The sequence below is a fragment of the Euleptes europaea genome, chromosome 13 (genome assembly GCF_029931775.1).
Source record: "Euleptes europaea isolate rEulEur1 chromosome 13, rEulEur1.hap1, whole genome shotgun sequence".
Taxonomy (NCBI): domain Eukaryota; kingdom Metazoa; phylum Chordata; class Lepidosauria; order Squamata; family Sphaerodactylidae; genus Euleptes; species Euleptes europaea.
Genome location: NC_079324.1, coordinates 61126763 through 61153372, shown reverse-complemented (window position 1 = coordinate 61153372; position 26610 = coordinate 61126763). Strand labels below are relative to the sequence as shown.

General features: G+C 45.9%; 1 protein-coding gene across 1 annotated transcript in view; it reads left to right on the top strand.

Annotated features, from left to right (window-relative positions):
* Nucleotides 1-26610, top strand: part of KDM2B (lysine demethylase 2B) — a 77721-nt gene that overhangs the window by 15032 nt on the left and 36079 nt on the right. Inside the window, exons 5-8 of the mRNA XM_056859463.1 lie at nt 1343-1449; nt 13989-14082; nt 16119-16272; nt 16834-16949. Of these exons, the coding sequence (XP_056715441.1) occupies nt 1343-1449; nt 13989-14082; nt 16119-16272; nt 16834-16949 (471 nt within the window). The remainder of the gene's footprint in view (nt 1-1342; nt 1450-13988; nt 14083-16118; nt 16273-16833; nt 16950-26610) is intronic.

Genomic DNA, 26610 nt, shown 5'->3' with positions numbered 1-26610 from the left:
GTTTGGAGGCTGCTGCTAGCAGGAAAAAGGGCTTTTTGTAAAAATGTAAAAAGTAGTCAAATATTGATATAGAGAAACCCATATTAAGAAAGATATGTTATAGCTTTCTAATTATATAGCTTTTTAATAGTATATTTACAGTATTGAGTAAATATTTTAAATATAGTAACTTTAACTGTGAGCAGTCTTTAACCAAGAAGGTTATTCTTATTAAGAACATCCTTGAACTAGTTAAAAGATGAATGATATTAAGTATAGACAATAGAAGCAGTAAAAGCTAGGATCAATATACCATTTAAGATTTGATACTATGACTGTACAATTAGTAACTAACAGGTTAATGCTTCATAGTATAACGAGTATTGGCACACTTTGGAAGGGTGAAATGATTGAACGTGGTATGTATGTAAGCATTGCCTTGTTGGATAAGAGCAAAGGTCCTTCTAAATCAGCGCTCTAGATTCCAGCAGTGGTTACAAGCTACCTCTCCAGGCGGCTCACTGAGTAAAACGGTAGAATAAAATTATCAGTAAGAAAGAAGCCATTTAAAACAAGCCGCTGCAATAAAACAGAGGCCTAAAAATGTAATAAATAAAACAGAGATTAGAAGCAAATCGTTGAAAAAATAGCTTAAAGATAGAACCCGTCCATTGAAAAGCCTGGGGGAAAAGCAGTGTTTTGGCTTGGTGCCCGAAGGAGAGTATGGTAGGTGCTGAATGAGCCTCAAGGGGGACAATATTCAAAAGGCGAGGTGCCACCACTGAAACCGTACGTGATCACCATCTGCTTCGCCTCTGCAGCCAGGGCCATAGAATAGGACTTGGGAAGAGAATCTTAACTGGGTGGTAGAAGGCAAGTCACTGCCCCAAGGCATTTACAATTCAAAATTTGACATAGAAACAAGAAAGAGAGGGAGGTGGAAGGTAAAGGAGGACAAATATACTGAAACCCACCCCAGACCTTAAAGAAGAATGCTAGTAATTGCTGGCATTTAGCTTGTATATCCCATAGGTAAAAAAGTAAAGGTACCCTGTGCAAGCACCAGGTCGTTACTGACCCATGAGGTGACATCACATCCTGATGTTTACTAGGCAGACTATGTTTAGGGGTGGCTTGCCATTGCCTTCCCCAGTCATCTACACTTTACCTCCCACGAGATACTGCAGCTTACCACTCTGCGCCACGGGCTCTTTCCTGTATATCCTGTACTGGTTGCAAAATTTGGGTTTATTTGTGCAAAGTCTGGATTGGTTAGGCCAGAGGCGTCATTTTTTCTGACCCACGAAAAGAGGCTTTCCCCATATGTTTATGGAGCCACTCTTTGCTTCCCATGCTTTTCCAGGTGGACTTAGTTGACTGGGTGGACAACATGTGGCCTCGCCATCTGAAGGAAAGACAGACAGATGCCACCAATGCCATTTTGGAGATGAAGTACCCCAAAGTTAAAAAGTAAGGATTCTGCTATGATTGCGACCCTGTCTCTTTAATTTTTGCTGGTGCTGAGCTTCGGAAGGCGCTTCAGCTGAGCGGTCGGCAGAATTTCTTGCTGCAGATTTGGTTGAACTCGGCCGGTCAGACTGCAGGTTTGAGTGTTCTTCCTGGTGGCATTGGGGCACAGGCAGCCAAACACATGAAGACCTGCAGGATTGGAGAGCAATGTGGCCAGGATTTGCTTGCCCAAGGTCAAAGACACCGTGCAGAAAGGGTCGTGTGAAGCAGGATCACTATTGGGCAATGATTGAGCTGATGCATCAGGCCAAGAAAGTTGGGTATGGGGTGGTGCAGATTGGTAGGGAGAGGCTCCAGAATCAGAAAAGCTAGGCCACAGAGAGAGGTTTTCAGGTCAAGTCTGAGCCTGATGCTTCCTTCTTAATAGTGGAAATCCAGGATGCCAAGGGAAAAGCTTCTAGCCTTCTTCCTATTGCGCTAGTTCTTTTATGCACAGGAATATTTTTTTAAAAACACATAGCACATATGAAAACATAGGAAGCTGCCTTATACCATGTCAGACCGCTGGTCCATCCCATTTTATTTATTTATTTAAAACATTTTTATGCTCCCTTTCTACCTGATGAGGGTCCCCCAGGTGACAAGCTTTAAAACATACGTTTAAAATTATACTATAGTTCAATAAAAATACATAAACATACAGCACCACAACCAGGGAGGAGGGCCAATTATTGGGGGTATACCAAGCAAAATAAAAAAAGTCATCACTGCTGGCAGAAGACACTGATAGAGGGAGAGAGAGGAATCTCCCTAGGGAGGGAGTTCCATAGTTCTATATCTGATGCCCCCCTTGGTAATCCCACCGCCCCCCGGGGGGTGGTGCTGCCCACTTTGGGAACCACTGCAATAGACTGTTAATCTGCTTCACACCAGCCTTTCTGCACCTCACCGGCTCTGTCCCGCTGCGCCACAGCCTGCCCCAGGTGATTTTTCAAACAGACAATGCCGCAAGTGCGTTCTTCAGAGGGGTGTTCCACTTCCTCTCTCAGTATGCACCGATTTGCTCTCAGTTCAGTAATTTCTCTACAACTCACCAGTCCTATTGGAAGAAAATGTTTTTGCAGGTGATCTGTGGTACTGATTCTGTTGGCTTCTTTGGTGGGGTTCGTTTCTTATTAAGGATTGCGTTTTTGTTTGTCAGCTTCTGAGGCGATTATTTAGTGGTTTGTACATAGCCTTTGTATGAGCCCCGTGGCGCAGAGTGGTAAGCTGCAGTACTGCAGTCCAAACTCTGCTCACGACCTGAGTTCGATCCCAACGGAAGTTGGTTTCAGGTAGCCGGCTCAAGGTTGACTCAGCCTTCCATCCTTCCGAGGTCGGTAAAATGAGGACCCAGCTTGCTGGGGGTAAAGGGAAGATGACTGGGGAAGGCAATGGCAAACCGCCCCATAAACAAAGTCTGCCTAGGAAACGTCGGGATGTGACGTCACCCCATGGGTCAGGAATGACCCTGTGCTTGCACAGGGGACCTTTACCTCTATGTAGCCTTAATGGCTTTACTGTATTTACTCGTAAGGAAGACAACAATGAATATAAGATAATCCCCCTTAAAAAATGGTATACACAAAAATATTGCTGGGCGTAAGTGTAACTTGTGTGCGCGTGTAAGATGGTGCCCTCTTTTATTGCTGGCATACCTGGAAAAAAATTGCCTTGCATTTGAGTAAATGCTGTATTTTGCTGTTTCTTAAAACATTTCGGCGTGTTTGATTTTTTCTAATGCAAAGCTGAAAATAATTTTGATTAGGGACACCCGGAATTCTCTACATCCGTTGTCTGCATAAACGGTTTTGTTTTTGTTTTGCAAAGGAATTCATGTGACTTGTGCGCGTTTTCGTGTCTTGAGAAGTTGTGCCCCTGCACTTAGCGTTGCCAGCCTGATTCAAGCTTCGAACGTTTTTTGTTTTTTTTAGGGTGTCAGTTTCTGCATTATCATGTGCAAAGGGATTTTGCAATGTTTCCTGTCGTGGTGGTGGTAAAAGCTCTGGCACTGACGGGCTCGGATGCCCACTTGTCACAAAGGAGTAGGACAGTCTGAAGGCTCTTGGCAGCGATTGGCTGACCTGTTGCGTTCATTGATAGGGTTAACCCAGGAAGAAGTCCTGGCAGCTTTAATTATATTTACACTTTTATCGCCGGTCGTGGGCGGGAGGCACGGCGCTGAAGGCTTGCCTGTAACCTCTCGGAATCTCGTTCAGCCTCTCCTCTGTGAGCTCCCTAGATGTTGCACGCTTGGCGTATCCCTTTGCAGTCTCAAGGGCTAGAAATGTGTTTCCTTTTAATGGAAGCGAAAACGTTGAGGAAGTTGAATTCCTTGTCCGTCGGTACAATCTGGTTTTATTTTTGTATGCTCCTGTGAAATCTTAGCACGTGCCCAGGCTGCCCTTGGGTAATAATGCCTGCTTCTAGTGAAACATGCCCTGTTCTATATCTGATGCTAAGCTGATTTCTCTCAAACAGAAAGCAGGCCAGTGAAAAAAGAAAAAGTGGTGGTTTTTACAAACACAGATGGTATCGTCAGATACTAATGTTTGGTTTTTGGCCTCAGCCTGCCCAGTTCTGTGCAAAAGGGATGGAGTTAGAGATTGTTCCATCTGCCGTGCTGGTTCAGTTACAGAGCTAGAGAAAGCACAGAGGCTGACCTGGATTTGCCCCATTAACTCTTTATTGTCCTCCCCAGTCCTCTTTTCCTTCCTTAATGTTCTGGATATCATCGCACATTCTTTCAACCAGGCAGAAGTAGGTGATTTGCTTTCCACCAAGGCAGGAATTCCCAAACCGTGTCCTGCAAGAAAACTGCCACCATGTCCTGAGAAATAAATAAGTGATTAGAAGGCTCAGTGAATTCAAAAGTACTCGGTCACAGGGGGGAATTTTTGCCATGACTCTGCACGGTTCGCTGGTCTATCCTTGCTTCCATTTCCTATCAGCCTTCTAAGGGTCATTTTCTGCCCCGGATCATCCGGTCATTCTGCAAACAGAAATGCTGCAGAATTATCTGCCCTCAGGAGAGTCTGCCCATTGCAACTCTGTGTGAGTAACTTCTTGACCTTGCCAACCAGAGATACATACCTCATACTGGTGACTTGTGCAGAAGCACAGATGGGTGGGCTCCTGAGAGTGATTTATTCTTACTTCTATACATTTCAAAAAGCATAAGGGTGAAATTGTATGTGTGTGAGGGTTGGCATGTTCTTGATTATGGGTGCCGTTTCTGACCGTCAGAGGTCACCTTGCTCTCTCACTGCATTTCCCTGCGTTTTGCCTGCGTTTTCAAATTTGAGATAAAACAGGTCTCTTAAAACATGAGCAAAACGTGGGCAAATGCAGGGGGAGAGCGAGGTGACCTCTGACGGTTGAGAAAATCAACACAAAGACCCGAAGTCATCGGAGGGGTGACGGCGAGGGAAACAGCCATGTATAAAAGTCATGTAGACAGTTATGTTCTGAGACAGCTCCCCCACCCCAGATGCACACACAGTGTGGTGTAGTGGTTAAGAGCAGTGGTCTGGAGCGGTGGAGTCTGATCTGGAGAACCGGGTTTGATTCCCCACTCCTCCACATGAGTGGCGGAGGCTAATCGGGTGAACTGGATATGTTCCCCCACACCTACACATGAAGCCAGCTGGGTGACCTTGAGATAGTCACAGCTCTCTCAATCCCACCTACCTCACAGGGTGTCTGTTGTGGGGAGGGGAAGGGAAGGTGATTGTAAGCTGGTTTGATTTTTCCTTAAGTGGTAGAGAAAGCTGGCATATAAAACCAACTCTTCTTCAATCCTATGTATGTTTGCTCAGAAGTAAATCCTAGTATATTCAATGGGGCTTACTCCCAGGTTAAGAGTTTTCAGGATTGCAGCCTTAGTCTCTTACATTACAAAACATCTCTTTGTGATGGGGGTGGGAGAACAGGCTGACTCAAGGTTTTTCACATTTACAGTTAATTGTGTGTTGATAGAGCCACCAGCTGTGCCCTGGCATCCACGGCATACTGGCAAACAAAAATCGAAATGATGCATGTAAAAATATGCAGCACCGAGCACAGCTTGAGTCCAAAACGTCCGACAGGTGAAGAGCGCTTTTTAAAATATAAATTGAATTTGGAAGCTAGGGTCAGGCATTTAACTGGTCAAGAAGGATTTGGTTGCTTGACCAGTTGAGTGTTTTTAAGGCCATTTGAGCAACCAAAAGGTACCTCAGTTGTCAAAGCATTTAAATTGCCAACAAATTAGTTCACTGTGACTGTGAAACAATGAAATTAACTTTAAAAAACTGTAATCGTGTAGGTTAGGTAAAGTATCTATAAATGCAAATGATTCACTGAATGGATCTTTTACCCTAGAACACCAAAATATCAGCCTACATTTACATTTTTTAAAGACCTTAGAACAAAAAGGAAGAAAGGAACAACCAGCAATTAAAAACAAAAAGCAACGATTCATGGGATATTGGACAATATTTGACCATAGTAAGAGCCAACTCTTAAAGCCTTCCAAGTTGGCGGCCATCACCACATCCTGGGGCAAGGTGAACTATGTGTTGTGTAAAGAAATACTTCCTTTTATCAGTTTTGAATCTGTCACCCTCCAGCTTCAGCAGATGACCCCGCTTTCTAGTATTATGAGAGATGGAGAAAAGCTTCTCCCTGTCCATACCACAGTGGTGGCCCACAGCGCAGATGGCTTTCCAAGAAAAATTCATGCAGAAGAGCATCATCAAGGACTATTAACCAAGGTGGCTCAATAAAACCTCTGTGTTCAGAGGCAGTATACCTCTGGATACCAGTTTGCTGAGTTTGGACTGAACAGGAGGGGGACTCAGGTCCATTCTAGAAGGGCTCTCCTTATGTACTGGCCAGGAATCCCGCAGTGTGTGAAGCGGCCCCCGTGGCGCTTGCTTCCGGCAGTCAAACAGGGACTGCCCTTTGTGGCCGGCTGCATCCTCCTCCAAATTAAAAGGAGGGGAAAGTTGTGCCGCGGGGAGGAGGGGGAGTGAAGGGGGCCGCGGCTATTCTTCTCGGAGCATGAAGTGCTGTCTCAGCTTTCTTCAGGGAGAAGAGAGGGGAGAAAAACACCTGGGGGTGGAGAGGCTCTAAGCTGGATGTGGAGCTGAGGAGAGGGACCAGGCAGACCCCAATGCGCTCTCCTGGGGGAAAACACTACACTTTAGAAGAGGAGAAGAAAAGAGCTGGGTTTTATACCCCGATTTTCTCTATCTTAAGAAGCCTCAAAGCGGTTTGCAATCGCCTTCCCTTCTCCACAAGAGGCACCTTGTGAGGTAGGTGAGGCTGAGAGAGTTCTGAGAGAACTGTGACTGGCCCCAGGTCACCCAGCTGGCTTCATGTGTAGGAGCGGAGAAACAAATCCAGTTCACCAGATTAGAGTCCGCCCCTCATGTGTAGGAGTGGGGAATCGAACCCAGCTCTCCAGATTAGAGTCCGCTGCTCTTAACCACCTCACCATCCTGGCTCACCACGCAGGCTAGATCTTTTTTTTTTTATTTATTTTTTTACTGCACAGGTTTTTTTGGGGTGGGGAGTCTCTTTTTTGGGGGGTGAGTAGGCAACTCAGCTGGATAAGCCCCCCTCAGGCACAAGTGAGGGCCGAGCCTTTGTTTTTCCTCACTCTGGACTAGTAACATGGAGGATTTCCCCCCCATTCTTGGGCATTTGGATCCTGAGCTGGAATTCCTCTGGCTGAAAAAAGCCCAACAATAGAATTGACCCAAATTGTAGGCAACTGTGTGGATACCTTTGTGGGGAAATCCCTAAAGAACAGAAGCTATTAGAATCTCTTTGTTAGAACCAGCCAAACTGAGCAAGTTTGTTAAATTCCCAGAACTCTTCATCAGGCTGGATGTTCAGGATGAAAAAGGGGAGGGGGAGAAAAAGGCGTTTCAGGGCATGTTGGTAAAGCCACCAAAGTGCAGACTTGGGTTTTTTGCATCATGTCCTAAAACACCTTCTTTCTCTTTCCCTCTTACTCTCCCCTTCTTTTTTTGTTTTTTGTCTTGCACTGCTCAGCCAGCCCGATGAAGAGTTCTGAGGAACTCAAAAACTTGCACAGTTTGCACAGGTATTTACACTTCTTGTTTGGGGGTTAGGGAGTGGATAGTTTTACTTGTCACCTTGGGGAAAAGGGACAGTGTGATGGCAGAGGGCTGTTTTAATTCATGCCGATGTACTGCATTATGCTTAATTTATTTATGTAGTGGCCCCTCAGGAACGCTATGTTTCAAGCCGAAACAGAAAGAGAACCGGGCTTTTGTTGGACTATTCCATCACCTTACCTCTTGGAAGAGAAAGAAAACATTCCTAGCTACGTTCTGGGACTTTTTCTTGTGGCCAATTAAGAAGTTTTGGCATTGTCCATCACTTTACCAGATACTGGTTGTTTTCCTATGTGTTCATTGCAGCATAAAGAGTTGCTGTTTTGTTTATTACTTGCAGTTGTTGCTGTTCTTTAGTTTGCTAACCTCCAGGTGGTGGCCGGAGATCTCCTGCTATTACAACTGATCTCCAGCCGATAAAGATCAGTTCACCTGGAGAAAATGGCCACTTTGGCAATGGGAGTCTATGGCATTGAAGTCCCTCCCCTCCCCAAACCCCGCCCTCCTCAGGCTCCGCCCCAAAAATCTCCAGGTATTTCCCAACCTGGAGCTGGCAACCCTATCTGGCATGCTCTTCCATGTTGGAATTAGCATGATACCTGAATGTGGATACAGATACGACCACCTTCAACATAGGGTTGCCACCTCTAAGTTGGGAAAGTCCTGGAGATTTAGGGGTGGAGCCTGGAGCTGGTGGGGTTTGGAGAGGGGAGGGACCTCAGCGGGGTATAATGCCATAGAGTCAACCCTCCAAAGCAGCCATTTTTTCCAGGTGAACTGATCTCTGTTGTCTAGGGATCTGTAGTAATAGCAAGAGATCTCCAGGCCCCACCTGGAGGTTGGCAACTTTGTTTGGGGCCCACTTGCAGCATGGTGTGGTGGTTTGGAGTGGTGGATTCTGATCTGGAGAACCGGGCTTGATTCCCCACTTTTCCACATGAGCGGCGGACACTAATCTGGTGAACTGGGTTGGTTTCCCCACTCCTACACACGAAGCCAGCTGGGTGACCTTGGGCTAGTCACAGCTCTCTCAGCCCCACCTACCTCCCAGGGTGTCTGTTGTGAGTGGAAGGTAAGGTGATTGTAAGCCGGTTTGAGTCTTCCTTAATTCCATGTTACTTTACCCTGCCCAACACAGAATCCAGGAAATCTCACAACAGTTAACAAGGAGTCAGTTTCCACACACGTTGTTTGCCCAAGGCTCTAATGCTGTCGGGAACTGGTTTTCTTTTCCTTCTTCCCCGCAGTATTGTGATGCATTCATGCATCTCCCTGCTTTTCTCTGATCTTTCCCAAACCTGCTCTGCTATAAAGGTCTGGGAAAGATTACAGGAAATCCTGGATGGCTGCTGTGTGGAGGAGAGGATTCAGATTCTCCTGGTCTTGCTCCTGCCGCAGCCGTTTTCCCTGCCCTTTCCCCCATAGTGGCTTTTAAAAAAAATCAGCAGTTGAATATTGTTATAATGTGTGTTTCAAACATTTATTAGCGGCCTTATTTCCATACGGAGCTTAAGACAGGTTACAATATAAAGAAAATGTTTCTAAAGTGTCGTCAAGTTGCAACCAACTTATGGCGACCTCAGCAAGGGGCTTCAAGTGAGAAGCAGAGGCGGTCTGCCATTGCCTTCCTCTGCAGAACCTTCCTTGGTGGTCTCTCTGCCAAGTACTGACCCTACTTAGCTTCCAAGAGCGGCAGACTCTAATCTGGTGAACTGGATTTGTTTCCCCACTCCTACACATGAAGCCAGCTGGGTGACCTTGGGCTAGTCACAGCTCTCTCAGCCCCACCTACTTCACCTGGGGTCTGTTGTGGGGAGGGGAAGGAGATCGTAAGCCGATTTGATTCTTCCTTAAGGGGTAGAGAAAGTCGGCATATGAAAACCAACTCTTCTTCTTCTTCTCTGGGGAAAGCACCACAGTCTGTCTTTCTCACCGAGACAAGGAATGTTTCATGTTTATTAATTATAAATATGTTACATTTCTGAGCAACAGGTTATATTTCATGCCCATTTCATGCACTACGCCGAGGGAAATCCAAATTTGCCACCAAGCCTCCCAGTTGTATTATTATCAATTTGGGGATTTTCTTTTGGGTTTATGACATGTAATTTATTCTTCAGTGTGATGTCTGATTTGTGAAGTCCATAGTCACATTTGCTGAATGTTTTCATCCCTCTTATACACCTGCGTCTGAGATCGCGGTTTTTCCTTGTGGATCTGAACATCTTTTTGAACCTTCATTATGTTTTTGGTCGCTGAGGTTGCTTTTGGCCGTAGCAGACCTGCAAAGTCTGTTCTGAAATTAACTGCAAAGTGGAGACAGTGTGGCTGAAATGTGGATTTCTGCGATCCCAAATGTACTGCTTTGAAGCAGGGCAGATTTTCCCACTGAAACATGACACGCAACATGGAGTTGTATAGAGGGAGATAGAAATCCTTTTTTTATCCCCTATTTTGACAAAATTTGTGGTCTGGGGCTGTCTGCCCTTGCCTCTCCCTCTCGTATTCCCAGGCATAAAGGTCATTCTGTGCCCTGGCGAACCTGTTTTCCACATTGTCCTGGATTTTCTTAATTACGTCTCACGTAGTTGTGCAAAAATCTATAGTGTATATTATTGCAACTGTGAATTGTCAGCACAGCGGGAGGAAATGTGCAAAGCATCCCTCCAGGAGATTTTTTTTTAAACGCTAAAGGACAATCTTAGACGAGTGTCAGTTGAGGAAACCTCTGCCTACGCATCCGCAGGGACAACGCAGGAAGAAAATAACACCCACGCAGCATTGGGAGAGCCTTTTTTTGGCGCCTCACTATGTATGCAAGTGTGTATGCAAATGCCAGCTTTGCTTCTAATTTGGCAGCAATTAAAGGAGTTGGCGGAAATGCAGCATGAATGATCTGAAATCAATGCCACTCATGTTCAGCATCAACTAAATGGCAGGGCAGAAAATCCCTGGTACCATTTCTGTGTGTGTGTGTGTGAGAGAGAGAGAGAGAGAAGAAGTGTGTTTTTTTAACTGCTTTGGCACCTATCAAATTGGCTTTGACATTTTCTAAAAAAGAATCAAAAACAGAACAAATTAAACTTTCTAGGGTTTTATTTAGTTCTGTTCTACGTAGGACTGCGCTTGACTGATTTAGTTTTTTTATTTATTGGCAGTACTAATTGGAGTTTCTGAATCTCAGTTGTGACCTCTTACATGTTTTTTAAAACGGTTGTTTTATTGATATTATTTTTAACGTGTTTTTCTAATCATCCTTCTGTTGTAAGCCTGCCTTGAGAGCCGCAAGAGAGGAAGGCGGCTCACAAGTGTTTTAAATCAACAAACAGAATAAATAAGGGGGGAAAGGCAAACCTCAGAAAATGTATTGTTAAATGTCCTCTTAATTAGGAAAATCTGAGCAAGGGATGTGTGTTGAATTGGAAAAGTTGAGTTTTCAAGAGCTGCGCGTCTACGGCTTGTGAAAGCAAAGGGTTGTTGTTTTTTGTTTTGTTTTTTGCAAGCATCAGGAGTTCAGGGAGTGCAAAGTTCCCTTTTTTGTCCTCCTCCCCCTTTGGTCTTCTCAGGCGCATAGGACTGTACATTGTTTGAACGCCTTCCTATCCAGGTTCCCCCGCCCCCAGCAAAGAGAGTGCCACCGGGAGTGGAAACAGATGGGGATGTTATCCCCCCACCAAATGGACGCTAAAACATTTCTGGGTGCAAACCAGCCCTTTTGAAAAGTTGGACTCCCCCCCTCTCGGCCCCCCTTGGCAAAGAAGTGTCAGTTTGGCAGCGAGGAACGGCTTGCTGAGCTTGGACCGGGTGTAAGATTAGCCGCGGCATGGAAGCAGCGCGCCGAGGTGCCATGTGACTGCAGCGTTGTGTGGAGAGGAAGCTGTAGAGGTCAGCGCAAAGGCATTTCGCCAGAGACTGCATGGCGGATGAAAGCTTTTCAGATCCCCGGCCCCCTTTCATCGGCTGCTGGTGTCGAGCATCCTCCGTCGCCTTCCCAGGGGAGGCGGACGGGCAGAACGAGCTTTCCGCGCTCGGTTAGAGTTGGCTGAGAGAAAGAGGACGACAGGAGGGTTCTCAGGATCTCCAGCGAACCTTCCTGTGTGGCAAAAGCCAAACCCAACCAAACACCAACCGTTCTTAGTTTGGTTTCCGTGGGGGTTGATCGAAATCGCCTTGTTAAAATAAGAATGTTTGCGTGTCTTTTTTTCACATGCGTTGGAGCTTGTTTCAGAATGAGGTTCTTGCATTGCGGTCCTTGCAAACGTGCAAACTAACTGGAGAGCCGGAAGCAGAGTGCTGGGATACATAACTTGCATGTGGAAGGCCTCAGGTTTGGCCCCTGACATTTTTGGGAAAGGACCTGGCGGAGATGACCTTGGGTGTCAATCAAGGCTGACCGCCCTGGGCTAAGAGGAACCGTGGCGCTTGATTCAGGATAAGGCCACATAGGATGATCACCGACCACAACAGATGAACAGACTATAAGAGATTTAAGTAATAGTTTTTAGCATTTGAGTGAAGTCTAGAATTCTAAAATGGACTTCTTTCTGGATTTTCCTTCTATGTTGTCTTGGCGGCACCTGAAAAGAATAATTACTACATGTATTTGAATTTTTAGAAAACAATCTTTTGGAAACAGTTATTTCTTGCTGACAGCTTGTTTTAAATGGAACCTTTCCTTGCAGTCTGCGATTAAAAGTTAGTTTGTGCGTCGGTTGCGGGCTGCCTTCAAGAAACGGTGTGGTTCCATCTCATTTGGATGCTAAAAATAATAACGGGTAAAGGAACAGACAATTTAGAAAGCGTGGAGGAGAGAAAGGACTCGTATTTTGAAAAGCAGGACTAGAGGTCACAATCAAATGCCGACTTACTCTCCCTTAAACCCTTTTCGGAGGAGCTTGCGCACCCCTGGTTTGTTGCTAAACTGTGGCCTGAGAGCCTAATAGCTTCCTAGACTGTCTGTGATTTTCTTTTTCAGCTTTAATTTTTTTAAGCCATCTGAAATACCCTTAGGGCGGAGAAAAATAAATCTCCGCTCTTGTCTTCAAAGTGCTGCCGAAATTCTAGAGCAGGAAAAAAGGCAAGGCTGGTAATTGCACACGGAAATCTCTTTATTTGCGAGGCAGAGGCATGAGGAGGGTGGGTTCCATGCCCCCCCCTCCCCAAAGCCTGCAAATTTACCGTCTTCGTGACAGCATTGCGTATCACTCTGTCAACTCCCGGCCCTGGCTGGGGTTGCTAGGCAGCAGGCTCTTATGTATCCAAAGACTTTCTGATTTGCTGGCCTTCCCGAGGCACATGGTAAGGTCCGTCCCAGCCTATCGTCTAGGGGGACTTTTGCATGCCGTCTGCATACTGCCGAGAGACCCAGTACCTGAAATGTGATGAAGGAAAAAGACATCGCTCCTTGGAGCCTTTTGGAGAAGCGAGGGAAGGGGCCGCCTCTTTCTGGTGCGTCGTCGTCCTCAGCTCTGCGGGGAAGGTTGAGAGAAGCGCCGAAAATAGCGATGTGTCCAAACCCTGACCCACCAACCGGAACGAGGGAAAGAGGTTAGCGGGTTAAGCGGTACGTATCCCCTTCCTTTGCCAAGGTTGCCCGTGGTGAGCACCAGAACAGAGTCGATAATTCAGCCATTAGATACAGAGGGAGGCGAGAGGATCGAGAGCCGTTCAGGGGGGGAAGCTGCATACCTCCGCGCATGGAGCGCCCTGCGACAGCTCTCAAAACTCTTGCAAAGAACGCTTTGGGAGAGCGGGCTTCGGCACTTCGCCATTCCACCCATGGATTCTGTCCATCGTTTCAGGAAGCGCATGACCTTAAAAACACGCACACAAATCGCTGGAAGCACCGCATGCAGCTGATTGTTCTAACAAGGCTCCCTCTCCGCCACCCCAGTGGCGCTCACAGTTACTGGGCATCCCACGCGGGTTGAGGTTCAAACGGAACTGTTCGAAACTTTTGTGCTTTGACATCGTTTGTGCAGAAGTTGAAGCGAAGCTGCTGGTTGTCTCTCGGGTCCCCAGCTCGCGAGCCTTTGCCGGGGTTGCATTGGAACGCGGACTGATGGGCGGTCCATGTAGAGAGCGGGATTAACTGTGTTATTGTGGATCGGTGTGATTTCTAGCCTGATGCCTTAAATCGGAAACCCAGCATTACCCCTCCCAACAGACAAATTTCCCCCCATCAGAAATCCTGGCATTGTTTTCGTTTTGAGCCCAGCCAGAGGATTCATAAGACGTTTGTTGAGAGTCTTTTGCATACAGAGTTAAAAGTAAAGATTAACAAATAAACTGTGATTTTGCAGATGTATGGGAAATCACGTTTGATTTCTAGGGGCTATTGTTTTTTTAAAAAAATTGGTGTTTTTTTTGCAGGTACTGTCTGATGAGTGTGAAAGGGTGCTTCACAGATTTTCACATTGATTTCGGGGGCACTTCAGTTTGGTATCATGTTTTTCGAGGAGGGAAGGTAAGTGGTTGTGATGCTTTTGGGAGAGGGGAGGAGGGAGAGAGGCGTTCATCTGCGGCCCGATAGTTTCTGCATTCTCATCCCTTATTTAAAACAAAAAGACAAACTTTGTAATTAATCATGCTCAGAATCTTCAGAAATCAGCTTGGTCTGTAAAAAACATTACAGTCGGATGGATGTTTTGCTTATGAATCAAGCAGAAGTGTTTCAATTTTTTAAAACAGTCCCTGTGTTTTTGCGCTCAGGGTTTCCTCAAAACCATTTATGTCATTGAAACCCCTAGCATAAAAAAACACTAACATTGGTCAAAAGTGCTGTCAAGTCACAATGGATTTACGGCAACCCTGTAAGGTTTTCAAGGCAAGAGACGAACTGAGGTGTTTTGCCGTTGCCTGCCTGTGCATAACAACACTGGCATTACAGATCCAGAGAGCCAGTGTGGTGTAGTGGTTAAGTCTCTAATCTGGAGAACCGGGTTTGATTCCCCACTCCTCCACATGACCGGCGAACTCTAATCTGGTAAACCAAGTTGGTTTCCCCACTCCCCACATGAAGCCAGCTGGGTGAACTCTCTCAGTCCCACCTTCCTCACAAGGAGTCTGTTGTGGGGAGAGGAAGGGAAGGCAATTGTAAGCCGCTTTGTGACTCCTTAAAGGTAGAGTAAAGCGGGGTATAAAAACCAGCTCTTCGTCGTAAGCAACAACCCAAGAACACAAATAATCCAAGAAGCAGATTAACAATTTGATAACAATTTGATATCTGAGACTATCGTATTTTGGTCACATTATGAGAAAACAAGAGTCACTAGAAAAGACAGTCATGCTAGGAAAAGTTGAGGACAGCAGGAAGAGATGGATTGACCAACAAGAGATGGATTGACTCAATAAAGGAAGCCACGGCCCTCAATTTGCAGGATCTGAGCAAGGCTGTCAAAGATAGGACGTTTTGGAGGACATTGATTCATCAGGTCGCCATGAGTCGGAAGCGACTTGACGGCACTTAACACACACACACACACACACACACACACAATTAAATATTATTTTCTGTAGGCAATAGTGAAGTTGGTGGCTCAAGCCAGTCAAGAAAGCAGCTAAACCAAAAATGTCTACAAATAATTGTGGGGTTCCTACTTGCTTGGGGGACACCCCAGGTATGCAGAAAAAGACGACTTTGTCTGTTTGTGTGTCTTTAATTTACGAACATCCTGCTGAGGACTGAGCATGCTCATTGCCCGTGGAATGTTGAGAGCAGTTGAGCCAGCTGAGAGCAGTTGAGTCAGTTAAAGGAGGAAAAAGACAGACTGAGCAAGGGTGGTTTCTGCAAGGTGCTGTGAGTTTATCAAATGCTAGAGGGTAAGATTACGGTGGGGTACTCCCCCCTCCAGCAGTGCAGTGGTCACAGATTCCCAACCTGGTTCCTGTAGTAGCAAAGCCATGGAGAGGGGCCGTGGCTCAGTGGCAGAGCATCTGCTTGGCATGCAGAAGGTCCCAGGTTCAATCCCCGGCATCTCCAGTTAAAGGGACCAGGCAAATAGGTGATGTGAAAGACCTCTGCCTGAGACCCTGGAGAGCTGCTGCCAGTCTGAATAGGCAATAATGACTTTGATGGGCCAATAATGACTTTGATGGTCCAAGGGTCTGATTCGGTATAAGGCAGCTTCATGTGTTCATGTGTACTATCAGAAGGGCAGTGAACCAAGGTGATCCATAGAGAACATGTTTGGGTTTGCACACCTGGTGTGAACCAAGGTGATCCATAGAGAACATGTTTGGGTTTGCTCACTTGGTGTGTGGGGTGTGTGTGACAGGTTTGCAGAGCAGCCTGATTAGCCTGATTTAGCCTGAGCTCATCTGGGCTAGGGAGCTAAGCAGAGTTGGCCACAGTCAGCATTTGTATGGGAGATCACCAAGGAAGATTGGGTTGCCAAATAGAGGAAGGCAACGGCAAGCATGTGTCCTTGTGGGTAGTGGTCTAAAGCCCCAAATGCTATTTAGATTTTAAGGGATTTTCTTTCTCTTGTTTTTTCTTCCTAGATCTTCTGGTTGATCCCTCCCACACTGCAGAACCTAGAACTCTATGAGGAGTGGGTTCTCTCGGGCAAACAAAGTGATATATTTCTGGGAGACAGGGTGGAGCGATGCCAAAGAATTGAGCTGAAACAAGGGCACACTTTCTTCATTCCTTCAGGTAACACAAACACTTTGACTGTTTCCCAAGCCATTCCCTTCACGGTGCACTGGCCCATGGTTCAGAAGGACTGAAAACCTGAATAATCATAATCGTAATAATCATTTCTGGGAGGCGCCAACCCAGCTATCTATTCAGTGGGGGACCACGGGGATTTACCATTGTGCAGTTGTGGGCATGTGTGTAACTGCATGAAATTGTGTTGAAGTTTGAAGGGTTGGTTGATTTGTTGGATAAGCCTCTGATTTTTCTTTCTTTGAAGTTTAGTTTCTCTTGGGTTTTGTTTTCACCATCTACACCAATTCCCCCCAACTTAAAAAAAAAATTAAATTTCTATCCTGCCCCTTTCCAGCCATAGCTAGGCTCAGGGCAGCTCAAAACATACTCAACAATTAAAACACAGTTTATGGTTAACGTTCCAGAACATAAAAAACTATCGGCACCCTAAAGTTATTACAGTCACAAAACCTGTTTTGTTAGTTGGTTTGCTTTTTCCCCGGAGGCACTTTTCCCAGGAGCTATGTTTTTTTCTCCCCTCCCCACCCCGCTGGATGCTTTTAGGGTGGATCCACGCTGTCTATACTCCAGTAGATTCCCTGGTGTTTGGTGGGAACATCCTGCACAGCTTTAATGTCCCCATGCAGCTTCGCATCTATGAGATTGAGGACAGAACAAAGGTAAGGATGCTCAAATTTGTTATTGCTTTGTTCTCACATGAAATAACATCTCATTTCAAACAGAAGCTACTTATGGGTAACTGGAAAGAGGCTAAAAGGAAACACTCATCATTTTGTGCTCTGTCAATGGGGGAAAGGGTCCCAAACCTTTTGTGGTTAGCACTGTAACCTCAGCACACTGGGCAGGTAGCAAAGAGGCACAGAGTCACAGTCCTGGCCATATATGCATGGTTCCTCCCTCTTCATGTGGCATGTTAAGATTGGACATGTAACTCTTCCACTGTAGCTCTAGTTTGTTTATGAACACACATGAACTTGCTTTATACTGAATCAGACCTTGGGTTCATCAAAGTCAGTATTGTCTACACAGACCGGCAACAGCTCTCCAGGATCTCAGGCAGAGGTCTTTCTCATCACCTACTTGCCTAGTCCCTTTAACTGGAGATGCCGGGGATTGAACCTGGGACCTTCTGCATGCCAAGCAGAGGCTCTACCACTGAGCCACAGCCCCTCCCCTATAAACACATGAAGCTGCCTTATACTGAATCAGATCCTTGGTCCATTGAAGTCAGTATTGTCTACTCAGACCGGCAGTGGCTCTCAGGGGTCTGAGGAAGAGGGTCTTTCACATCACCTACTTGCCTAGTCCTTTAACTGGAGATGCTGGGGATTGAACCTGGGACCTTCTGCGTGCCAAGCAGATGCTCTGCCACTGAGCCACAGCCCCTCCCCATGGTGCCCAAGGGTCTAATGCAGGGGTGTCAAACTCATGTTATGAGGGCCAGAGGTGACATAAGTGTCACTTGGTCTGGCCAGGTCACGTGTACCATACCATTTAATTGCCGGGGCCGGAGATACAAACTGTATAGAAGGCAAAGCCCGCAGCAGACTTTCTGGCCCTGAGCGGGGTGGGCTGACTCGCGGGCCGGATAAGTGCTCTCAAGGGGCCGGATCCGGCCCTCGGGCCGTATCTTTGACACCCCTGGTCTGAGGCCAAGCACAATGTATGTTCCTGCCCCATCTTTCCATGAAGTGACCGGGGCGGAGAGTTTCCTTATCGGATCACAGAACCAGATCCCATTGCCAGAGACAGGATTGGGCCGACAGTGGGATCTGGCCGACAGTTTAGGCCGATGCTGTCCAGAGGTGCACGTTGTGCTGTTGAGGGCAGCTAAGGCGAGCACCTGGAAACTGGAGCTATGCCACCATGGGGCTGCGTTTGGCTTGGGGGCTGCTTACAGCCCCCGGAGCCCTTTTGTGTGGCTCACACCTAGTTGGCAGGACCCAGAGAATGTCATGCTGCTTGACAAAAAGAGGTAGGCGTGTTGCCTTCACAGTTGCCAAGAAAACCTCGCCACGCAATAGCAGGGAGCCGGCGTGATCCGAGGGATCAAGAGCGGGACGAGAATCTGAAAAAGGAAAAGCACATCTTGCCTCCCCCGTGGACTCCTTGTGGGTGGCCTCGCTTGGTGCACTTTCTCTTCGCTTCAATTCCCAGTCTGAATAATTAGAAGAACAGGGGCCAACATAACAGGGGTGTTGTGAGGGTGAGCATGAAACGAGAATTAGGTATTGCCCCAATGCCATCGCAGGCGCTTTGTGGGATGCGCCTGAGTCACATGGCACACTGGCTGCCGCTAAGTCTGCTCTGTTTTTTTACCTTTCTTAAGATCCCTGTGTTTGTTTTGGGGTTTTTTGCACTCATAATGTTAGAGCACATTCTCAAGGTCTCTTACCAGTGGAGGTTAGCTAATCTGTGTTAAGTGGTCCTTAGAGCCGGCGTGGCGTAGTGATTAAGAGCGGTGGTTTGGAGTGGTGGAGTCTGATCTGGAGAACTGGGTTTGATTCCCCACTCCTCTACATGGAGCCAGCTGGGTGACCTTGGGCCAATCACGCTCTCTCAGCCCCACCTACCTCACAGGATGTCTGTTGTGGGGAGGGGAAGGGAAGGTGACTGTAAGGTTTGGGCTAGGCCATCATGAGCCAGAGTGGTGTAGTGGTTAAGAGCGGGGGGTTGGAGCGGTGCACCCTGATCTGGAGAACCAGGTTCGATTCCCCACTCCTCCACATGAGTGGCAAACACTAATCTGGTGAACTGGATTTGTTTCCCTTCTCCTACACATGAAGCCAGCTGGGTGATCTTGGGCTAGTCACAGCTCTTAAAGCTCTATCAGCCTCCCCTACCTCACAGGGTGTCTGTTGTAGGGAGGGGAAGGCAAGGCAATTATAAGTCAGTTTGATTCTCCCTTAAGTGGTAGAGAAAGTCGGCATATAAAAAACAACTCTTCTTCTTCGTCTGCACTCTTGCCTAAGAGCATCAGCAGTGATTTTCTGGGCTTCATTTAGCACTCTGGGACAGAATCCCAGCCACCAGGAGAATTGAGGCAGATCATGATCTACCATCTGCCTGACCCTGGCCTAATGTGGCCAGTAGGAACTTCTCAGGAGGCCACTAGCCAAAAATTTGCTCCCCTTGTGCTCTGGTTCCATCTGTGGCCACCAGATATGTTCTGTGGTTGAGGCTTAAAGACCTATTTAAGAACCACCAGCACAGGTCACAGTCACGTTCTCATGGCTGGATTTGCACCGTTCACCTTTGCATTCTCTGTAGTCCACCCCCTTCCCAAACTCTCTGTTCTCACTTCCTGGAGCCTGAAATCTCCTTCGAGTGGCAGGCCAGTCCCTACTTAACACACATGAACACATGAAGGTACCTTACACTGAATCAGACCCTTGGTCCATCAAGGTCCATATTGTCTACTCAGGCCGGCAGCGGCTTTCCAGGGTCTGAGGCAGGGGTCTTTCACATCACCTACTGGCCCAGTCCCTTTAACTGGAGATGCCGGGGATTGAACCTGGGACCTTCTGCATGCCAATCAGATGCTCTACCACTGAGCTATGGCCCTTCTCCATAGCATAGCTGTATTCCTGCCTTTGTGTGCTACACACTTCCAAAAAAAAAGTACTCGTTGGTGGAGTGCTTGTAAATTGGCAGTGCTAAAGACTAGTCAGTTGTGTGTGTGTGTCGGAGGAAAAGACAGTTACAAACAGATTAGAGGAGAAGGCAAATGCTTCATTTACATTTTTGTCGGTCAGATCTTTTCCGTACCCAAGATGGTTTCGACAGCATTACGTCTTAAGGTCTGGTGGAAAAGATTCTAGCTATCAGAGCAGTTGCAGTTACAAGCAGGTCCGTGAGTGCGCTGTGAGTCTGTCGTACATGATGAGGAATCCGGCTTCCCGGGAATCAGAGCATCCACTACAAGAAAAAAAAATCAAGTTTCTAGCACTCCTGTGTGGGGAATTTGTTTTTTATTCTGAAATGATGGGGCAAGAATGTAAAGACTTGAGGATTTTGCAGGTTTTATGTGAGAGTATAAGGAAGTGCTATATAGTGAGTGAGCCTAGTGCCAACTTGGATGGCTTTAAGAGGGGAGTGGACATGTTCACGGAGGAAGAGAGGGCTCTCCATGGCTACTAGTCAAAATGGATACTAGTCATGATGCATACCTATTCTCTCCAGGATCAGAGGAGCATGCCGAATATATTGGGTGCTGTGGAACACGGGCAGGATGGTGCTGCTGCAGTCGTCTTGCTTGTGGGCTTCCTAGAGGCACCTGGTTGGCCACTGTGTGAACAGACTGCTGGACTTGATGGGCCTGGGTCTGATCCTGCATGGCCTTTCTTACATTCTCATGTTCTAATGGTCCCTCTGGGTTACTCCTGCCAGGCCTCTCTGGTCCAGGCGGCTTGCTACCCAGCGCCGTAACACTAATTGCTTGTGTTAAGTGCCCGTTAAATAACAGTGATGATAATAATGCTTGTAAAACATGGTTCTGCATGTGCATTAGCAAATGCACACAGGCATTTAGCTGCCTAATGATATTAGCTGCAGAGTGCCTCTTTTTGAGAATCAAGAGTTCCGTTCCCACCTACCTTGCAGGGTATCTGTTGTGGGGAGGGGTAAGGAAGGTGATTGTAAGCCGGTTTGATTCTTCCTTATGTGGTAGAGAAAGTCGGCACATAAAAACCAATTCTTCTTTTTCTTCTTCTAAGATTTGCAAACCCAGAATAAATTATGCAAAATTATGCAAAAGTAGAGAAACCATGCAAATATACTGTGCACAATTTACACGTATGCCACAGAATTTGGCGCTTTCCCCCCTTGATATAATTGAAATTGCTGCCAGGTTTTTTCATAAAAAACGGTACGCTGCTCTGATTATGAGCACATCTACTAAGAAGGAAAACCCATTGCAACGAGTAGCCCTTGCCAGTAAATATTATTTTAAGTTTATTTTCCACCCGCCTTTCTTGCTGAGCCTCCAGGTGAATTGCAAATTTAAAAAACAATTCCATCCGACATCAAGGACCTCCAATAAACCATACTCAAACGACAAAAACAAAAACAAAACTCACCCAAATGAACAGAAAAACTGTTCTGGTGTACCAACGCCACAAGGCAAAAGATGGGCTGCAAAGGTAGAACGCGTCTAGGATCGTTGGTTTCTCTTGTACGGATCACATCCCGTCATTTCACTTTCATTCAAAAATACAGTAAGCTAGCAACTGAGCCTCCCATAAGACTTCCCTCCATTTAGTGTAGCACACCGTAGATGGCTTTCTTGCGAGTATCGATCTTTCCATTGTGTGGCCGGCGGAAGGAAATGTCATGACGGGATTCACAAGGCAATTATTGTCAAGCTCAGACGGAGAACGTAACGGAGGTGGTGCTGTTGCTCCCCCTGGTTTTGCAGCGGCTGCTCTTTTCACAGGGGACTCAGCACTGGAGCCTGCTCTGTACAGCTTCATCAGCTGTCCTTTTGGAGCTGTTTCATTATTTTGCTCTAAATGCTAGGAGCGGTCTAATGTTGTCTCTGCGCTTGGGACCTGGCTAATTTCTTACATCCCTAGAGTGGGGTTCTAGAAGAGAGCCAAGAGAGTTGGTCATGACCATGATCTTTTAGCTGCTCGCTTCTGCCACAGACTCACTAGATGGCCTTAGGTGAGCCACCCTCTCTCAACCACAGTTTGCCATCTGTGATATGGGGATGGTCATACTGGCCAACCTTATAGGGTTGTTTTAGACACTACTCAGATAATGCATGCGATGCACTATAGCATATGAATGTGACACACACTCTAGAGAGTTATATAAATTTGAAGCATTGCATATTATTACAGATTTCTGGAAGATAAATTCTGTCCACATACTTATGACACACAACATAATGGAGCGTTGGTGGTCACAGGCAGCAGTATCTGTGAAACGCGGAGGACAGACATGAGATAGCTTTTGCTCTCACACCCTACTTGGGAGCTTCCAAGAACGTCTGGCTGGCACCATAGGAACAGACTAGAAAGTTTTCTGGCTTGTTCCAGTGAGGCAATCTGTACTTTCTTTGAGTTAACCCAGCGTGGTGTAGTGGTTAAGAGCGGTGGTTGGAGCGGTGGAGTCTGATCTGGAGAACCGGGTTGGATTCCCCACTCCTACACACGAAGCCAGCTGGGTGACCTTGGGCAAGTTACAGTTCTATTGAGAGCTCTCTCAGCCTCACCTACCTCCCAGGGTGTCTGTTGTGGGGAGGGGAAGGGAAGGGGATTGTAAGCCGGTTTGAGTCTCCCTTGCATGGTAGAGAAAGCCAGCATATAAAAACCAACTCTTCTTCTTCTTCTTAAGGCGTGATAGGATTCTGGTTCATGTTGGAAGCTGCTTTTGATGCATGGTTGGAATAAACATTTGTCAGTTGTGGTGTGGGCATTCTCATTTGTCGGGTTGGCTTGTTTGGTTCCATATATAATCTGATTTACCAACAGCATCTCCCCCCGAGAAATTAAAAATTAGTACCATCTCTAAATCTTAGTTGCTTCCCCCTTGAAGCTAATTCCTGCTTTTCTAATAAACATCAGCAGGATTCAATCCCAGAATATATCCTTTAAATATGTCATATAATTAACCAATACTTGGTTTGAACCCATGAAAAAATAATCTTGCTGCAAAGTGACTAATCCATCATATTTATTACCAGCCCAGCTGACGATGTATACCTGTTACTCATAGGCTAAAATAAAAATTTTAAATATTGATTCCCCATGTTCTCAATGTAATAACTCCTGGCATGACTTCCCGTCTCTAATTAAAACAACCGTAGCAATTAAAAACCAGTCAGGAATAACTGTATTACTTGTGTCACTGGTAACCAAGATCAAGCTAATTCATGCCATCATATTCCCGATTACTATGTACTGGTGTGAAAGCTGGACAATGAAGAAAGCTGACAAGAAGGAAGTCGATTCCTTTGAAATATGGTGTTGGAGGAGAGTGTTTCGGATACCCTGGACTGCCAAAAAAACCAAATCAGTGGGTTCTAGATCAAATCACGCCTGAACTGACCCTAGAAGCTAAAATGACTAAACTGAGGCTATCGTACTTTGGTCACATTATGAGAAGACAAGAGTCACTGGAAAAGACAGTCTTGCTAGGAAAAGTGGAAGGCAGCAGGAAAAGAAGAAGACCCAACAAGAGATGGATTGATTCAATAAAGGAAGCCACAGCCCTCAGTTTGCAAGACCTGAGCAAGGCTGTTAAGGATAGGACGTTTTGAAGGACATTGATTCATAGGGTCGCCATGAGTCAGAAGCGACTTGACAGCGCTTAACACGCACACTAACAATAAGCCTGCAGTGAAACAACAATTAAACAGAACAGCATCACTGAAATACATTAACAGATCAATCACACTAAAATCAGCAATAATTACACATTAAAACAAGCATTTAGACAGTTGTATGCATGTGTGAATTGACAGACCACCATCAAAATCAGACCAACAAATAAAAATCTTCCCTATCTGGTTGTTTGGAGGGATGGTGACTCACCCGTGTGACCAGGCAAACCAGCCTGGCCTAAGCAAAGGATTTATATTGGTTTCTCCTACACCTCTGAATGCAATTTGTAGCATTCTTGCCCTACAAACTTGAACTGGGTTCATAATTACTCTGTTTCTTGGGTTTCTTGGAGAAGAAGTTGTTTTTTATATGCCGACTTTCTCTACCACTTAAGGAAGAATCAAACCTGTTTACAATCACCTTCCCCTCCCCACAACAGACACCCTGTGAGGTAGGTGCGGCTGAGAGAGCTCTAAGAGAGTTGTGACTAGCCCAAGGTCCCCCAGCTGGCTTCATATGGAGGACTGGGGAAACCAACCCGGTTCTCCAGATCAGAGTCCGCCTCTCATGTGGAGGAGTGGGGAATCAAACCCAGTTATCCAGATTTGATTTCACCGCTCCAAACCACTGCTCTTAACCGCTACACCACGCTGGAAGCTGAAACAGTTATTTCCCCGAGGAGGGCTAGGAATCTGGCAACAGAGAATTCTCAGCCCTTTCAGTAGTCGAGCATTCTCCTTTGGGGGATGTCGTGACAATTAAATTTGGTATAAGACCAATATCATTTGCAAAGGATGCCCACGTTGACATGCAGATTGTTAAGCCTTTCCTGTGCAAAAATGCACAGAAGCTGCTAGTCCCTAAACATTTGGCGAGTCTCCTTCCCCATGTCTGATTCCCCAGTCATTTGTGGCCAGAAGAGGGGAGGGGAGAGCCGTCTTTTATAAAAAAATCCCCTGCCTGCTTCCCTGAAGGTGATTTTAAATTGTACCAGGCAACCAACCCAAGTGGCTATTTGCAAGCCTGCCGCAAATAAAAAAGGCACAAGGGTGCATTCCTTTACAATTGCAAGAGAGGTTTTGAAAAAGCGTTAACTATTTTTGCAAAAGTCCCTCTGCTAACTTAAACATTTCTTTTTGAACTATGGAAGCTAACCCTTCCCTAGTGAGGATTTCCCCCCCTTTTTCCCCCTGAGAAATAATTAGAAAAACTTCAGCAGGTTGTAAATTATTGATCATAGAACTTACAGCTGGAAAGCATCTATTAAATCATCTTGTCTAAGCTCCTTCGGGGGTGGGGAGTTTTCTTCCTTTGGTAGAGGATATATTGGAATACTAAAATGGTGTGATTCCAGACATTTTGGTTCTGTGATTATTTCATTTCCTAAATAACGGAAGGCCATTTTGGTCTTTGGATACCCAGCATAGACAGAGGTCCTGACGCACAGCAGCAAAGTCCTTGTCATTCACTCTGGGCTTGATTCTTCCCTCCTGTGAGCTTTGACCGTGCCGGTCTCCTTTTGAAGGGGGGGAGGAGGATACCTCACCCCCACCAGATTCCCAAATAGTGGATTACTGCTGACCCTTTGGTGATCTCCAGCCTTTTTTGTAGGTTCTGAATGAGCTTTCCCTGCACCTGCCCCCACTGCCCCGAAATCAACGATCGTCATTTGGCACAGACCAGATCCCAAAGGGCTTGGTGTTTTTCCACACTGCTTCCTACACGTGTGGCGCTTGCTGGATTGAATTGAACCAGCAACGTGGATTTTCCAGAAGAGATGGAATCAGACCATTTCCCGGAAACCTTTTCAGAAAATTATCTGATTCCTTAAACAGAGTGTGATCTGATTTGGCATGTTTATTTTGACTTAGATTTAATAAACATTTTTTTAATAAACATCTCCTCTGAAGATGCCTGCCACAGCTGCTGGCGAAACGTCAGGAAAGAAAATACTAAGACCACGGTCACACAGCCCAGATAACCTACAAGAACCAATGAACTCTGACCGTGAAAGCCTTCGACAGTTTTTGTTTTGTTTTGACTTGCAAAGCCAGTCTTGCAAATTTTAAAATTTTGACTATTACATATATTTGTGGTTTTATTCCCCATCCCCCCAGTTCACAAATTGATAAAATACGGGCACTCCGTCACGTAATTCCTATGCGTAATTACCTAAAAGCATTCCTAAGATTCCTAATATTATAGCGGTAATGACATCCGTTAATTGTTATTCATTTTAGAAAACAGTGAATTTTTAGAAACGGAATTTTTTCTGTGGAAAAATAAAGCCTGTAAAAAAAACCCATCCCAGTCTCTGAATTGAACAGACATTAACAAATGTTAATCGCTGCTGATAAATGCTTAAAGGGCTTTTGTTCTGGTGTTGCCCCGTTAAAATGACGCACCATTGGAACAAACAGAACCATATCAATTTTCTATTATAGTTTATTGAGGCCGCAACTTGTAATTGTTTCCATTGCTTAAGCAATTAAGGTGTCATTGATTAGTGTCCAGTTTTTATCACTGAGCTAAAATTTTACATCTGCATGTGAGTTAAAGTGAGTCCATCTATCCTTAAGTAGAGAAGAGTGAATTAGGACACCCAATGGCGATAGCTATGAGAAGACAGGAGTCACTGGAAAAGACAGTCATGCTAGGAAACGTTGAGGGCAGCAGGAAAAGAAGAAGACCCAACAAGAGATGGGTTGACTCAATAAAGGAAGCCACGGCCCTCAGTTTGCAAGACCTGAGCAAGGCTGTCAAAGATAGGACATTTTGGAGGACTTTGGTTCATAGGTCGCCATGAGTCGGAAGCGACTTGACGGCACTTAACACACACAATGGCAATAGCATGTAAATGTCAAAAGCAAGTAAATGACATTAGCAGACATGATTGGATTAGGTGTGATATGCAGAGGGGTGGTAGACATGGAGAAATCAGCATTGGTAATGAGACAAGAATCCCTGATCTCTGTTCAACCCTGGAGAATGC